The 15,589-nt window shown below is 37.7% G+C and overlaps 1 protein-coding gene across 16 annotated transcripts in view; it reads left to right on the forward strand.

Moving 5' to 3' along the window:
- Positions 1 to 15,589, forward strand: part of AIMP1 (aminoacyl tRNA synthetase complex interacting multifunctional protein 1) — a 41,180-nt gene that overhangs the window by 13,611 nt on the left and 11,980 nt on the right. For 8 of the 16 annotated variants that reach the window (XR_012087777.2, XR_013536850.1, XM_020796371.3 and 5 more), the window contains 5 exons: positions 2,036 to 2,169; positions 6,498 to 6,611; positions 9,928 to 10,086; positions 11,287 to 11,498; positions 14,328 to 14,496. Coding sequence is in view for 13 of the 16 variants with exons in the window: in XM_020796375.3 (XP_020652034.3) it covers positions 2,036 to 2,169; positions 6,498 to 6,611; positions 9,928 to 10,086; positions 11,287 to 11,498; positions 14,328 to 14,496 (788 nt within the window). In the remaining 3 variants the exon portion in view is untranslated. Of the gene's footprint in view, positions 1 to 818; positions 1,639 to 2,035; positions 2,170 to 6,497; positions 6,612 to 9,927; positions 10,087 to 11,286; positions 11,499 to 14,327; positions 14,497 to 15,589 lie in introns of those variants that run through there. The other 8 variants (XR_013536851.1, XM_020796372.3, XM_078376560.1 and 5 more) reach the window with 2 other exon arrangements.

The raw sequence follows: 15,589 nt of genomic DNA on the forward strand, positions 1-15,589 counted from the left end.
AAAAGCCTGCAAAAATAATCAAAACCTAATTTAATGGGCCTGTCAAATGAATATGCCCAATAGAATATATAAGTAACAAAGCTCTTATCCTCTAGTCTGAAAGGTACTGACTAAGAGCTATTCTTTATTTTATGGTAGACATCACAAAGCCCGATGGGGGCATTCCACAAGAAGGGCAACCCGACTGTTCATTAAAAATAAAACGAGTTCAAAAATAGTAAGAAAAACGTGAATATTTTCAAAGAGCTGAGGCTAGAAGAAAACACACATGTTGTTTTGGAGATACAGATACCTAATTTAGAGGTATTCCACACTTCATTTTTGGAACCCCTACCATCGTTCATTTCTAGAAACAGTGGGTATTACTGAGATGGAAGTATTTAAATTCAGCTTTGAGTCAGACATGCTGCTATATTCTCTTATGATAATAATGATACTCTCCTGGAGTCGTGAGTATATCATCTGGAGCACTCTTAATATTATAGGATGTGCAATGTATTTTCTTCTGGCGAGTTGGCTAATGAACTTGGGAACAAAAGTAAATTTCTGCTCTGGAACAGTTTTTATAGTTATCAATTACATTTCCATAAATCTGTATCAGTAGATATTTTGAATTCCAACATAATCATACAACTTAAAATGAAATGCATAGGATGTGAGTAGATAAATAGGTACAATACCACCTCGGTGGGAAGGTAAATGGCATTCCGTGTCTAGTCACGCTGGCCACGTGACCACAGAGGATTGTCTGCAGACAAACGCTAGCTCGATGAGTTGGAAATGGAGATGAGCACCACCACCTAGAGTCGGACACATTATATTAGCAATACGTATTCCACGTGACGGAGTGAGCCCCCGTCGCTTGTCCCAGCTCCTACCAACCTAGCAGGAGTAGCAAAATGCAAAAAATGCAAAATGCAAAAAATGCGAGTATCTAAATAGGTACCACCTCGGTGGGAAGGTAAATGGCATTACATGTCTAGTCACACTGGCCACGTGACCACGGAGGATTGTCTGCAGACAAAACGCTAGCTCGATGAGGTGGAAACGGAGATGAGCACCACCACCTAGAGTCGGACACGACTGGACAAATTGTCAAGGGGAACCTTTACCTTTTACCCCATTAAAATACCTTTTAGGCAAATGTGGGAGAGGGTCGCAGGTTACTTGAAAGGGGATTGCAACTCAAAAAAGGTTGGTTCATGTGATACAATAATTGAAGAATATTTCATTGTAGCTGGAACTGTGCCACAAAACTGTATAGTAAGGGTGATGTAGAGAGCAGATTGCTCTGCCACCTCAAACCCTTTGTGAGCTGGATTATGTGCAGAAGAGGACCTTTCTCCAGGTTTTCTTCCCTCCTCATGTCATCAAAACTCATCCCTTCCAAAGTGTCCATGTTAGCTTTCTACATATGCTGTAGAGAGGGGCATGGAAAAAATGACTCAGCTGGTTCTTCAAGGAGCAGTATGTGGCAGGGGAATCCACTTATTTTTATCTCTGATCAGGAGCAGAAGAGACTTCAGGAATTACTTTTCCAGTCATCATGAAATGGTGTGCTTTCAGTAAAATACGAACGAGTGTTTGGGGAAGGTCACAGTTTGATGCATCCACAACCTGGATGGATGACCTCTATAGGTGAGGTTAGCCAGTCTTTTCACCATTTCCCCCCCACAGTGATGTTTTCTTCAGTATTAAGGGATGTTACAATTTTTCATCCAGACTAGCATTACATTTTCTTCCTTGCCTTCTAGAAAATTTCAGTGAATTCTGAATTGTGTACAGGATACATGTTTATTACACATGGCAGAAAAAAGTGTGCTTTTCCTAGAATACTAGAAAATACTGTATGGATCGTGCAATGAAATTATTTCACTGTTCCTTTTTACTTTTTTTAATTAGACAAAGTGAACACAGTGTGTCTCTTTGTCAGGTGCTCTATTAGTGGTTTGCTTTTCAGACAGTTTATTCAAAATAGATTTGTAGATGATTTCATTAATAAAGTGTTCACATTATTCTGTTTCCTTTTATTTAGGATTTTAGTCCGCTCCTTTATGAAAATGGCAGCCAACAATGCAGTTTTGAACAGACTGGAACAAAAGGGTGCGGAAGCAGATCAAGTTATCGAATACCTTAAGCGGCAGGTTGCTCTTCTAAAGGAAAAAGCCAGTAAGATATATATCTTTAACTTTGTTGCTATATGTATATGCAAAATTAGTGTAACAGGGATTTCTGGTAGTGAACCAAGTATTAAAACATATTTAAGGCTATACATTTCTCATAGTAAGCTATAAATACTGAATGTTTTTTGTTTCAAAAATCATAAAACCTGATTTAAGTTGCTTTATAGCGTGCCTTTTCCCCGCAGTTGGAATATGGGTATCTCACAACATGATTGAAAATAATAGATTTATAATGTTAAAACACAATTGAATTAAAATGGCTAGGAAGCCCATAAGTTGAAATAATAATTATAAAGTTCAGCACCAAGGATAAGAACGCAGTCCTTAACAGCCAGTCACTTGCTAAAATTTTATCTGAATAAAAATATCCTGTCTTGCCTGCAGGAAGTTGAAGAGAGGGCCAGCCTAATTTGGTTTGAAAAAGAATTCCATAACCTAGAAAAGTTGCATTTCACATCCTCATCAAATATGCCTCTGAATATACCTTCTTTCAGGTAGCCTGGACCTAAATTGTATAGACGTGTGTAGATCATAATCAGCAATTTGATTTGTGCCTGGATATAGATGGCTTGGTAATGAAGATTTGTAACAACAGAGTTACGTTTTCCTGTTAAGTTGCCCTAGTCAGCAGTCCATTTACGATATTTTGGTACAGCTAGCCATTCCAAACACTCTTCAAAGGCAATCCCAAAGACAACTGCGGTAATACAGGAATGATGTAACGAAGGTGTGTATCACTATGGTCAGATGTACAAATGTGTTCCATTGCAGAAATCTGGACATGCTTGTTCATGGTGAAATCCAATGGTACGTCCAAATTTGCGCTTTCAGTGTCGTCCTCATTCAACATTGTTTAGATACTTTGTGCCTGATCAACCTTTCCAGTCAACTAGGACCACCTCTGTCTTGTCTGATTTAAGCTGCAGTTTGTTCAACTTCATCCCATACATTATTGACACCACAAACTAGTAGAACTAAAACTTGGATTTAGATGAAAGAGAGAAATAGAGTTGGATGTCATCAATATGGTGGTGGAAGCAAATTCCCAAAACTCCAGATAACATATTCCAGTATAAAGGACAAGACTGTGCCTGAAGAAATCCCACAATTCAACAGCTAAAATGCTACAAGAATCCTCCAGCACCACTGTCTGAACTTTCTCTTCCAGGAAGGACTGCAGAAACAGTGCTCTAAGTCCTGTCTCACATACATGAACCAGAAAAATACTTTGATCAGTGATGTCAAAAGCCAATGAGATGTTCAACTGATTCAGCCAGGACACATTCCCCCATCTAGCTCCTGGCATAGATTGCCCACCAAGGTGCCCCCAAATCCTCTCTGTCCCAATCCTTTCAATCACAATTTAAATGTGAAAAATCATTTTTATTTAAATAATTTTTAAAAAATCATTTTTTAAAATTTAAATTGTGATTTAAATCGATTTTATTTAAATGAAATCCAACCTGGTTGCATTCATCTATGACAGTGGTGGAGAACCTTTTTGGGCTTGTCAGTCCAAATTGGGGGGGGGGGGAACGGGCCAGCGGAACCAGAAGTAGTGGTGGCGGAAGTGGGAATCCCGGGCACAGAGGTGCCTTGAGACCCCACTCCAGATCCGCCGCCAGCACCAGCTGCTCCAGATCCTGACCCGCCTCCTGTCCAGGCACCAGCACCACTGTTGCAGCCACCTGCTCAGGTTTGGCTGCGGGGGGGTGTGTGCTAGCGATGCGGTGACTTATGGCTCGTGTGCCAGCAGAAAGGGCTCTGAGTGCCAGCTGTGGGACACGTGCCATAGGTTCACCATCGCTGATCTATGAGTTCTAGATTTGGTTATGATAGCTATTCAGTTCCAACTAGATTGAGCAAGACTGTAATCTGTATTTTGTAATAGTTTAAAACTATTCTTTGTCCTTTGTCAAATATGCTTACATTCTTATATACAGACTAGTCATGGTGTGCGGACTATATGAGCAAAAATTGTGCGATCACCACAAATTTGACTGTTCTTGCTCCAGAGTAAAAAATTTTAGCATGTTGTCCAGTGTGTCTGAACTAAAGCCTCACTAACCATTGACCCCAGGAGCCATTTTGGCTAAGAATTGACAAGCAGATGTTCTGCTCTTGAATGTAAGGGATCAAACTTTTCAACAATTTACACATAGCCCTAGGGTAGTGACTCTATAGTTCATCTCACTGCTACAGTTCACAATGAAAAAGCCTGTCATTTTTCTTCCAGCCCTGTTTTTCTGTTGGACGCAGAAAGAAGATTGTAAGGAGTAAACAGTTTGGCTATGCATTCCATTCTAACAGGCACATCACACAATTCCAAATAGTATTCCCACAAGAACCTTAGAGCAACAGTTCTTTCTTAGAACAGGTGCCAAGAAAGAAAGGATGGGTGGGGAGTGAATCTGATTTAGAAGTCCATTTCTATTTATGCCATGGGTTTAATTGCAAAATAGCAAAAGCTGAACACACACAACTGTGTTTTGACAAAAGTGTTGAGTGGCAAAATACATTTTTAAAATATTTAAAAAACAGGTACTGAGTGCTTATATAAGCATTCTGTGGAAGATCTTCAGATAAAACTTGAATTCCCTCTTGCTTGTTTCAGATGAAAAGAACACATTTCATTTCGTTGCTATAATGAAGCTTTCTCTCTTGTCAGGACTGTTCCCTTTGTTTGTTTTTTAAAGTTGATACTTGTACAGTTTTCCAGATCAGAATAGATCTCAAAATTGAGAATTAGGACATCTAATGCACTTAAGTTACATGAGTAATTTTGTGTACTTAATGTTTATTCCTTGTGTGTCAATTCAGCTTTAAGTACCTATACAGTGGTGCCTCGCTAGACGGTTGCCCCGCTTTATGACGAAATCGCTTTACGATGGTTTTTTTGTGTTCATTTTACCCATTGCAAAATGATCGGTTCTAATGGGGCTTTTTCACACCACGATCACCCGCGCCGGCTTTAGAGCACTTAGGAGGCTTTTCCTGCACTAGTCCTCTGATGGTGCAGGAAAAGCCTCCAAAATGCTCTAAAGCAGGCGCGGGTCGTTTCGGGGCATCCCCACCAGGGTTCTGATGGCTTCCCCTGCACCATCAGAGCCGTGGCAGGGGTGCCACAAAACCACTGGCGCCCGCTTTAGAGCATTTTGGAGGCTTTTCCTGCACCATCAGAGGACTAGTGGGAGATCTCCAAAGCTGGTGATCGCGGGGAGGGGACCCCCTGTCAGTCCTCCCATGGGGTTTCCTCAGGTCCCTACCCCTTAAGTTCCTTTTTTTAAAAAAATTCCCCTAGGAACACATTAATTAATTTTCAGTGCATTCTTATGGGAAATTTGGTTTCGCAAGACAATGTTTTCGCAAGACAGCAATTTCTGTGGAACGGATTAACATCGTCTTGCGAGGCACCACGGTATTATTGTAATTCTTGAAGGCTTTCATGCCAGTTTCATGCCAGTTTCTGTGGCCAGCATCTTCAGAGGACAGGAGATAGACCTCTGTCTGTGTTCTGGTGTGTTCTGCTGTATTTTTCAGTGCTGGAAGCCAAGCTTTGATTAGACATAGTGATTACATGCCCTGAAACAAGCCGGACATGAAATCCTATTTCAAAACACAGAAGTACTGGACAACACCAGCAATCATTGTGTTAAACTACACAAGGAAGCCATTGAAATCCTCAAACATCAGCACAGCTTCAACAAAGAAGAAGAAAGTCTAAAATTCAACAAAACCTGGCTCCCAGCACTGAAAAATACAGCCTGCAAAAAGGTCAATAAACTCTACCCAGCCACAAGGACCGGTGATCACTGCACACAAAAGACTAGCTAACAACACCCATCAATCATAGTGACAGATCATCTTCCCACTTATCACAACAATACACCTATAACAAAAACACCCTGATCACCATCGTCACACAATCTCCTGAAAAGGACAAAAAGCTGATCCCACAACTACAAATACTCAATTATCCCACACAATACACCAAAACACAGAGTTCTAACTCCTGTTCTCTGAAGATGCCGGCCACAGAGACTGGCAAAACATTGGGAAGAAGAACCTCCAGAACACGGCCAAGCAGCCCCAAAAAACTACAACAACAATCTGATCCCTACATTATTCTTCTAGAATGATTTTTTATAAAATACCTAAAGGAATGAAAACTTCTATGACTTGATATTTTTGTTTTTTCAAGATTTAGGAACATAGTATCAATTAAATAGTATCAAAATTCAGATTTACACAAAAAAGCAAAACTCAGCTTAACAAAATATTAGTAATTCCTAGTGAGAATTCTATCCTCTGTAGTCTTACAGGCATCTCTGAGGGAAGAGAAGAAACTTCGTGTTGAAAATGCTAAACTGAAGAAGGAAATTGAGGTGCTGAAGCAGGAACTGATCCAGGCAGAAATCCGGAATGGAGGTAATTGAATTCATGCTGGTCGAGCGGTCTTCTCTCATGTATGCAAAACTCCTCGTTTCAGTATTTAGTAACTCTTGTTACTAAATGAACAGGCAAATTGCAGTTTGAGTGGGTTGCCTACACAAACAAACTATGAATAGCAAAGAGAAAGAGCAGGAGTGACAAGTACTTATTGGGAGCACTTGCCACCCATCTTCTGTTAACTTGTGCTTTTGAGCATTTTATTCCGTTGTATTGCACAATTAGCCACAATAAACACATGAACACTAAGTATCATGTTTCCCCGAAAATAAGACAGGGTCTTATATTAATTTTTGCTCCAAAAATGCATTAGGGCTTATTTTCAGGGGATGTTTTATTTTGTAGTCATGTCATCTTCTGGTTGCTGCACAGTGCTGCACAATAGTGGAGGGCGGGATTTCGCTTAACTCTGGCTTATTTTTTTGGGTATGGCTTATATTACCAGCAACTTGAAAAATCATACTAGGGCTTATTTTCAGGTTAGGTCTTATTTTCGGGGAAACAGGGTAGTAAGGCGTCAATTTTAAACAATACTCTTCCTTTACAGAAATCAAATTTGATCTAGATATTGTATGTTGTATATTTGTTAAGCAGAATGAATCATATAAACCTTTGGTTACTTCAGTTAGTTTGAAACATTCAGTATTTGGAAACATCCTTAATGCACCTACAATAAATGTGTTGAGAAATAATTTTCACATTCTCTAAGCTAGGTCTTTGGCTTTAAAAAATCATTCAGCGGAGTCTTTGAACCCCACTCCTATAGGCAGTTGATGTTTCATCCTGCATCCTTGAACATCACTTTGCTTGCCTGGGAAACTAGAGCAATGGCCCTATAGTTACTGATCTCCTTGGCACCTCTTTTCTTGGGGATGAATGAATACTTTATTATGGTCAAAGACCAGTAAAACCAAATCAATATAAAATAGATACATAATGTTTTGTAAAGTCAGTGACGGTAATAAAATTCCATTAAAACGTGATAAAACAGCCCCTTTTTTCCAGTTAATAACATATATCCTTAATATAAGTAAAACCTCAGCCAGTGTTATATTAAAAACATTATATTATCCATCTAAAATCACCTGTCCAAACATTTGATTACGAATAACCATTGCTGCAGCACAGAATTTGGCCACTTATCTCGTAATATAAGGGGTATTGTTAGAGATTAGCAACTGGACATAATCCTCCTCTTATCTCCCAGGAGATTTACAGATAATAGGTGATAAAAGTTCCATACGAAGATGCCGATAGCAAGTACAGAAAAAGAGAACATGACCAACTGATTTTTTTTCTTGGGGATTGGAATGTATATAGAGCATTTCCAATATGTTTTGTGTTCCATATTTGTTAGCATTTATTGTTAGGATTTTTACAGATTTAGTCTCTGTGGCTTCAAATAGATCTATCAGTACAGTATCCCATCTACCCGTGGTGATAGATCAGCTTTCAGAACAGCTTTCACTTCACTTTCTAGAAATGCAGGTTCTTCATGATAGAATTCCTCTTCAAACGTGACTGTCATATTTTAATCTCATTTTATATCTCCTGTATAGGTCTTCATTATATTGGTTCCACCTTCTGTCTATTTTCTCCTGCTTAAATAGATCTGAATAATGGTTATGTTGATAGAGTTTCCTTGGAGTCTGATTGATATTATTCAATTAGACCTTCCATTATTTATTTATTTATTTATTTGATTTATATCCCGCCCATCTAGTATAATTATACCACTCTGAGCGGCCCTAGGTGCCTGTGCAGTATCATATTTCAGTATTAGAGCATTTCTTTTGATTTGGTCATTTCCAGAGTAGAACACTTTGTAGTTGTCTGACTGAAAATGTTCCAGTCCAGTCCATGTTAGTTCAGTGACATGAAGCACTGCAATGTTTATACATTCCTTTTCCTGCTTTACTGTTTCCAGTTTACCTTGATTCATAATTCTCACATTTCTTGTTCCAGTTCTATGTATTATACAGCTTTGGATGTTCCTTTTACTTCTGTGCACACCAACCACTAGACATCCTTTCAGTTTTAATCTAGTTGTACCTAGACTAGTATATAGGCATGTCTAATTATTTCCCCTTTATGTATTTTGCCTGAATGAGCTGCAGTGGGATTGCCAGCCTGAGCTTTGTGTCCCCTCTCTTGCATCACTGTCACTAGATTTGACATATTAGAGAGTGAACTTCTGAAGTGGGGAGACTTTTCCATTCACATGGGTATCATTTCAGTTTGGTACCTTTAAATTACATGGATGTGGTCAATGTCTGTATAGGAAACCATGTAGAAATCTGATGTATGCTGTCTTAATTTTAATGATGGAAGAAATGCAGTGTGTAAATTTACTAAGATTAGGTAGAGAAAAACTGCCTAAAACTGGTTTGTCTAGACATAGGAGATTGACTGTGGATCAGTCCGAATGTTTCTGAGAATATTAAAATAACAATGTCATAAAGTCTGTACATCTTTTGTGTTTGGCATACAACAACTGAAAACTTTTCGGAATAATAACTTTAGTCTGCTGAGGTCCTGCTTTTTCTACATATATGACTATGATTCAGCTATATTATTAATTCATTTTAATTTCACTGGTTTAAAAAATATAGCTAAACTTCAAACTCAAACAGATACTTGGAAGCAACTCTCATTTCATTTGGTTTGGCATGCTTTGGATTAATCAATGTCATGGCTAGGCTATAATAACAGTTACTTTTTTGTTGGTGTCTGCTTCCTAATTGCCTTTTAATTCTCATGATGCCCATCAACAAAACCAATAGGGTCAAATTTTATGGTTTATACCTAGTATGTGTCATTGCAAAGATAGAAAGTTGACAATCCTGTCTCCTTTCTAGGAAGAGGCACATGTCCTAAAAAGCACCAAACCTGCTCCACAACGTTGGCAGCAACTTTGAAGCAGGTTTGAAGCATGAGAGGCTTTAGGGAAGAGGACAAGGGGTCACAAATCCCAGTGATACTATCAGTGTTGGATTTCTACCAACAACTGTAAGTGAGCACATATCTGGAAACTCTCCCCACCCATTTTCATTCAGCATTCACTGTAAGTTGATCTTTATATCAGCATACATTTCACAAAATACTTACATTGGCAGAACTAGGATTTTAGGTTAGTTAAATACTTGCAGAAATTTGTATTTAATTTAATTCGAACCTTGAATATTAGCACACTAGATATGTGCCACCAAGTCATTTCTGCCTTGTGGCAACTCTATGTACCCAAAAGTTTCTACAGTTAACAGCCCCGCTGAAATCTTACTCTTTTTAACTTTAGTGAAACAAATCTCAGTACCACCCAGTGAAATACCTTCTACAGCAGCAATTTCAGAAGGCTTCTCTCAGACAGGACCAGCCGCAGTAATGCCATCTGGTCCTAAGGACCAGCCTAAAGGAGCAAGTGAAGAAAAGAAGAAAGACAAAACAGAAAAGAAAGGTAATTCTACCAAGTTTATGTGGAAATTTTCACTGTACAATTCCATGAACACTGGGGAAATTCTGATTTTAAAAAAATTGGTTAACCAGCACTGACCAATAGACGAACATTTCAGGAAAACTCTTCTGGGTTTTCTTGAGACATATAGAAAAAATTAATACAAACGGCATCCAGGTTTTTGTTGAACCCTTCCAGAGTTGCTAGATTTTATTTCTGCTTGAATCTATATGTTGAATGGTTAATGCATATATTTATTAAATCTGGCTGGTACAAATGTGTTAAATAGTGATGAAATTCTCTTCTGTAGTTTGTTGAAATATACTGAGGGAAAAATTACTCTGAATCCCAAAATCTTTATTTTTCTAATGAGACTCTTCATATTTTTCTCCATGGCAACTTTAATAATACTTGCAATTTGCCAGAGCCGATAGGAACTTTAGGCTAAAGCATCATGAGGACTATAATTATTCACTCCTGTTTTGGACCGAAACAGGGTCATATGGTCCAATGCTGAGCCTTCTGTTTGTGACCTCTATGAAGATGGGAAAAGTCTGCAAATGAACTATAATTATGTGGTTACAGAGCTCCATCCATTGCTGATTTGGCAGGGTTGTTAAATGTGTGAAGATTTGTAACAATCCTTCTGGTAATGGTCCATCCCTCTACCAATACTTCTTTTTTTTCAGTGGGCATCCTCAGAGTTCTGTGGATACATCTACACTACACACTTGTAACAGTTTGGTACCACTTTCATCAAATATAGATCCCAGGATTCCATAGGATAGAGCCATGGCAATTAAAGTGAAATCAGTGTAGAAACACTCTTAACGGTCAACATTTAATAGCTGACAATATATCCATTTGGGAATTTGATTTTAGTTTGATTTTAATTCACACATGGCTCTATCTTTCACAGTCCTTTTTTATACAGAAACTATTTTTACTTTTCAATTTTTACTTTCCCAAATTTGTTTCCAGAATTCTCTTTTGTTGTTGTAATAGGAAATAATGCTATGATTCTAGCATTGAAGAAGCCTGTTGATGCAAAATTCAGTGTCCAATTTAAAATCATAGAAAGTGTTAAAAACATATTATAGGCTTCTTTTATACTGAAAAAACCAAAAACTTTATGAGCGTGCTTCATTTACATTTCATACTGTATCTGTAGATGTGTAATCAAATAATTTCTAATATTTTCAGCAGGACAAAAGAAGGAGAAAAAGCAGCAGATAGCTGCAAATGATGACTCAAAGCCTTTAGATGTTTCCCGGCTTGATCTTCGTATTGGCTGTATCATAACAGCAAAGAAACACCCAGATGCTGATACTCTGTATGTGGAAGAGGTTGATGTTGGAGAAGCAAATCCTAGAACTGTTGTCAGTGGTCTAGTGAAGCATGTTCCTTTAGAAGAGGTACAGATGGAATTTCCTGCATATACCATTTGACTGAACAAATTAGATTTTTATTTGATTTTACTATAGCTCAGTATTTCTTCCTGCCATTCACAGTGTATACTGCATGCATAACAAATAATCTCAACATCCCAGTTTTATTTCTTAGAGAACAAATTGAAACATATTGAATAAATCAAGCTCACTCCAGAAGTTTGCTTTTATTTGAAAAATTAAATAAAACAATTTAAAAAAATAAAACAAATTTTCTATATGTAAAAACTCATTCATTACTTTTCCCTTTCCATGCACTTATCAGTACTATGTTGTAATATATTAGATAAAGTCCTGATGCTTAATCAACTAAATTGCACTAGAGTTTGCCCATTGAATAAATGGGGATATGGAGAATCAACTCCTCTGTAAGTTACATTGATTGAAATGGGCCTATTTTATTTGTGACTTGCAACCCTAAAGTAAATCATAACTAGAGTAAGCCCCTTTAAATCAGTAGAAGAGTTTCATTTATTCACTGGACCTACTATAGGATTTGGTGCCATTACATTTATTAACTAATTTTTATGCCATCTACCGAAACATTCATTAGTTGAGATCAGTTGATCTACCTGTCAGTCTGTCTGTTACATTTTTATATTGTCTTTCCTCCAAGGAGCTTCCTTCTCTCCCCCCACCCCCATTTTATCTTCACAACATGCCTGTAAGGTAGGTTAGTTTGAGAAAGTGAAAGTGCCCCAGGGTCACACACTGAGCTTCACAACTGAGTAAGGATGTGAAACTAGATATCGTCTCTTCTAGTCTTATAGTCTAATCAACATGTAAGACTATTTCTGCCGCAGTTCATGGAATTCTACTTTGTTATTGTTATGTGCTGTCAAGTCGGATCTGACTTAAAGCAACCCTAAGAGAATTTTCAAGGTAAGCGAGATATTGAAGGAGTGGTTTTACCAGTTCCACTCCCCCAGTGGGTTTCCATGGCAGAGCGGGGATTTAGACCAAGACCTCTTGAGTTCTACTCTGTCATTTTATCCTCTGCTCCACGCCAGGTACTTTTGGCACACACAAAGGCTTGTACCTAGTCGAATTTTCAGCCCCCCTCCTTTTAAGTGGTATTTTCTCCCACCGCCCTGTTACACATTTCTACACTTCTGTGAAGGTATTGGTTCTCAGTAAACCCAAGCACCAACTTCTCCCAGTTATGCATAATTAAGGTATTTGGATCTACGATCCAAATCGTACACTACAGTCGTACACACTTGTATTCATGGTGGTACAGTACACAGTCTGCATAAGATCCTGCTGTTAAATTTTTTTCTCTCCAAAGAGAGAAGTTTTATAATGCTAGCTCTGTGTCTGTGTATTTTGGCAGTTTTATTATTCTAGCAATTGGATAAATATATGACAGGCCTGATATAGTTTAAAGAATCTGTTGTATTGTGCTTTGTTTGTTAGATAAAATATAGTGGAGCTTTCACAATCCATGCAGCTTGCAGGACACCCACGCTATCTGGAGTCATATTGAGGGAAGTGTCTTTCCTGGCTGAAAATACTGCAATAAGTTAGGTTCCAAGTGTTAAGCAACTCCTATCCAAAATCATACTTGAGGAAGGGGGAAGGAGACATTTCTGCTTAGGATTCTGTGTTTTCTGTTTTCTTTTTCTTGTGATGTTCCAGAAGAGGAAATATCCCTTCTTTACTTTATAGCAAGTTTCCACAGGAAACCAACAGTAGTTTTTACAGCACAATTAGAGTCATGGGCTACTTTTAAGGCGAACAGAATACTATAAAATGGAATTATTTTACAAAGGAAATTCATCCTATAATAAATTACAATAGATTTAATATCATATTATAGTATGAAACATGATAGCTTAAAGTTGCCACACAATTCTTTTTTAACTTTAATTGGTTACAAATGGAGCTGCTTTGAAGATATCAAATTAGTGGTTTATTAAAATAACTGAAGTTCTTCACTTTCAGTAATTTTAAGGAAGATGTTCTATAACTACACTTAGGAATAAACTGTGGTTTCCTTTTATTTCTGTGTGGCAAAAAAATATTAATCAAAAACTGTTCTTTTCATACTCCTTAAAATGAAAGGATACTTGGGTTGGGATGTCTGATCAGTTTTAGAACTTCAAAAACCTGATTCTGTTAGATAGTATGAATTTCTGTTTCCGAAATATGTAAATCATTTCCTCAAACAAAACGTAGTTGCGGTCTTCCTTGGCATCTTATTCTGGTATTTGTGGTATTCTTACTTAGGTGTGGGAGGGGAAAAACCAGAAGTATTTATGGATTTAATTGAATGAGTTACAATGCACTTTAGGTGCAACTATTTTTAATTTACTTTGTTTCAAGTATTCGTCCTGTCTTTGGCATTTGGTATCCGTAAGTGTATGTAGTGTAATTGCATCCTGAACAAGTAATTCTTTAATTTCTCCTGATTAATTTAGAAGGGTATGTTTAGCAGAATTCCTACTGTAATGGTTAAAATTTAAAACCCAGGGCTACAAAGAACGGAAACCCAGTAAAATCATACTTTCAGTCATTATTTCACCCTGTCAGAATAAAATGTCAATGTCTTTATTGCACCATATTGTGTCTGTGTATTTGAAAAAGGGAGGTGTTTTCCTGAATTGGCTATTTCCCAACCTGTACTGTTGAATTAGTCCTGAAAGTGTGTTAATTGTTAGTAGCATGTTGATATTTTCATTTTTTTTCTCTCTCTGTATAGGATGCATTAAAATTGTCTTGCTTCCACATTGTGAAAGAAACTCAGAAAAGCCTAACTAAATTCTATTTGAATCAAACTTATGTGCTTATCTCCAGATGCAAAAACGGATGGCAGTATTTCTCTGTAACCTGAAGCCGGTGAAAATGAGAGGAGTGGTATCTCAGGCCATGCTGATGTGTGCTAGCACACCAGAGAAGGTGGAAATTCTAATTCCTCCTAGTGGGGTTGTTCCTGGAGACAGAATCACATGTGAAGGCTTTACTGGTAAGCAAAACTTCAAAGTTGCTAAGATACAAGAGGAAATTGATCAGAACACTAGTCTCATATTTAAATTTTCTGCACTAATTCAGATAAAAGTTAAAACAGAGCAAACATGACTTGCTTTTTAGGTCAGTTAATAAACTGACTTTTGGAGGGGGATTTTCTTTTTTAGAAACATTTTTATTTGAGTTGATTCAACAAACGATTGTGAATATTGCTTAAATAAACCTGTGATTTAGAAACAAAAATACTTATCAGATGGTATACATGCTACAAGAAAAATTAAAGGCTTAATAGCTGTTTTATAATCAATTATATAATCAATTTTAATTGTTTGGACTGTAGGAGTTTCTTATACAGTAGTGGAGAGAAGAGTAAAAAATGCATAATACCAATATTATCAAGCTATATTTTTTCTCCTGTTGATTTCATTATGGAGCATTTTAAACTATATCGCTAGCCACTTTTGGTACCAGTTTTGGGAGAAGGGTGACATACATACATACACACACACACACACACACACACACACACACACACACACACACACACACACACACACACACACACACACACACACACACATGTTGTCTAGTATGCATATGTTGTTGTGTTCGACTCTCCTTGACCCCATGGACCAGAGCACACGAGGCCCGCATGTCTTCCACTACCCCCTGGAGCTTGGTCAAATTCATGTTGGTAGCTTCGATGACACTGTCCAACCATCTTGTCCTCTGTCATCGCCTTCTCCTCTTGCCTTCACTCTTTCCCAACATCAGGGTCTTTCTGTTTACAACTTTTTTTTTTTTTTGCAGCACATAAAAATTTGTGGTAGGGTCATTACAGGAGAAATGGGCAGTGCCTGCAAGACGACATGAGCAAAGCTTATCACTTTGTGTTAGGAATGTATAATACATGACATTTGCATCCCTATGAAAGTAAGAGGGTAATTGTACAATAATATGTCCTTGGCTTTTTGGACTGTTTAATATATATGCATACTAGTAAAGGTCTAAAGATCTGCATAAACAAAACATTTTGTTTACATGTTCATTTGATATCTCCCCAAAAGAAACCGCTTGAGATAGCGTTTTGT

The sequence above is a fragment of the Pogona vitticeps genome, chromosome 5, assembly GCF_051106095.1.
Source record: "Pogona vitticeps strain Pit_001003342236 chromosome 5, PviZW2.1, whole genome shotgun sequence".
NCBI classification, from domain to species: domain Eukaryota; kingdom Metazoa; phylum Chordata; class Lepidosauria; order Squamata; family Agamidae; genus Pogona; species Pogona vitticeps.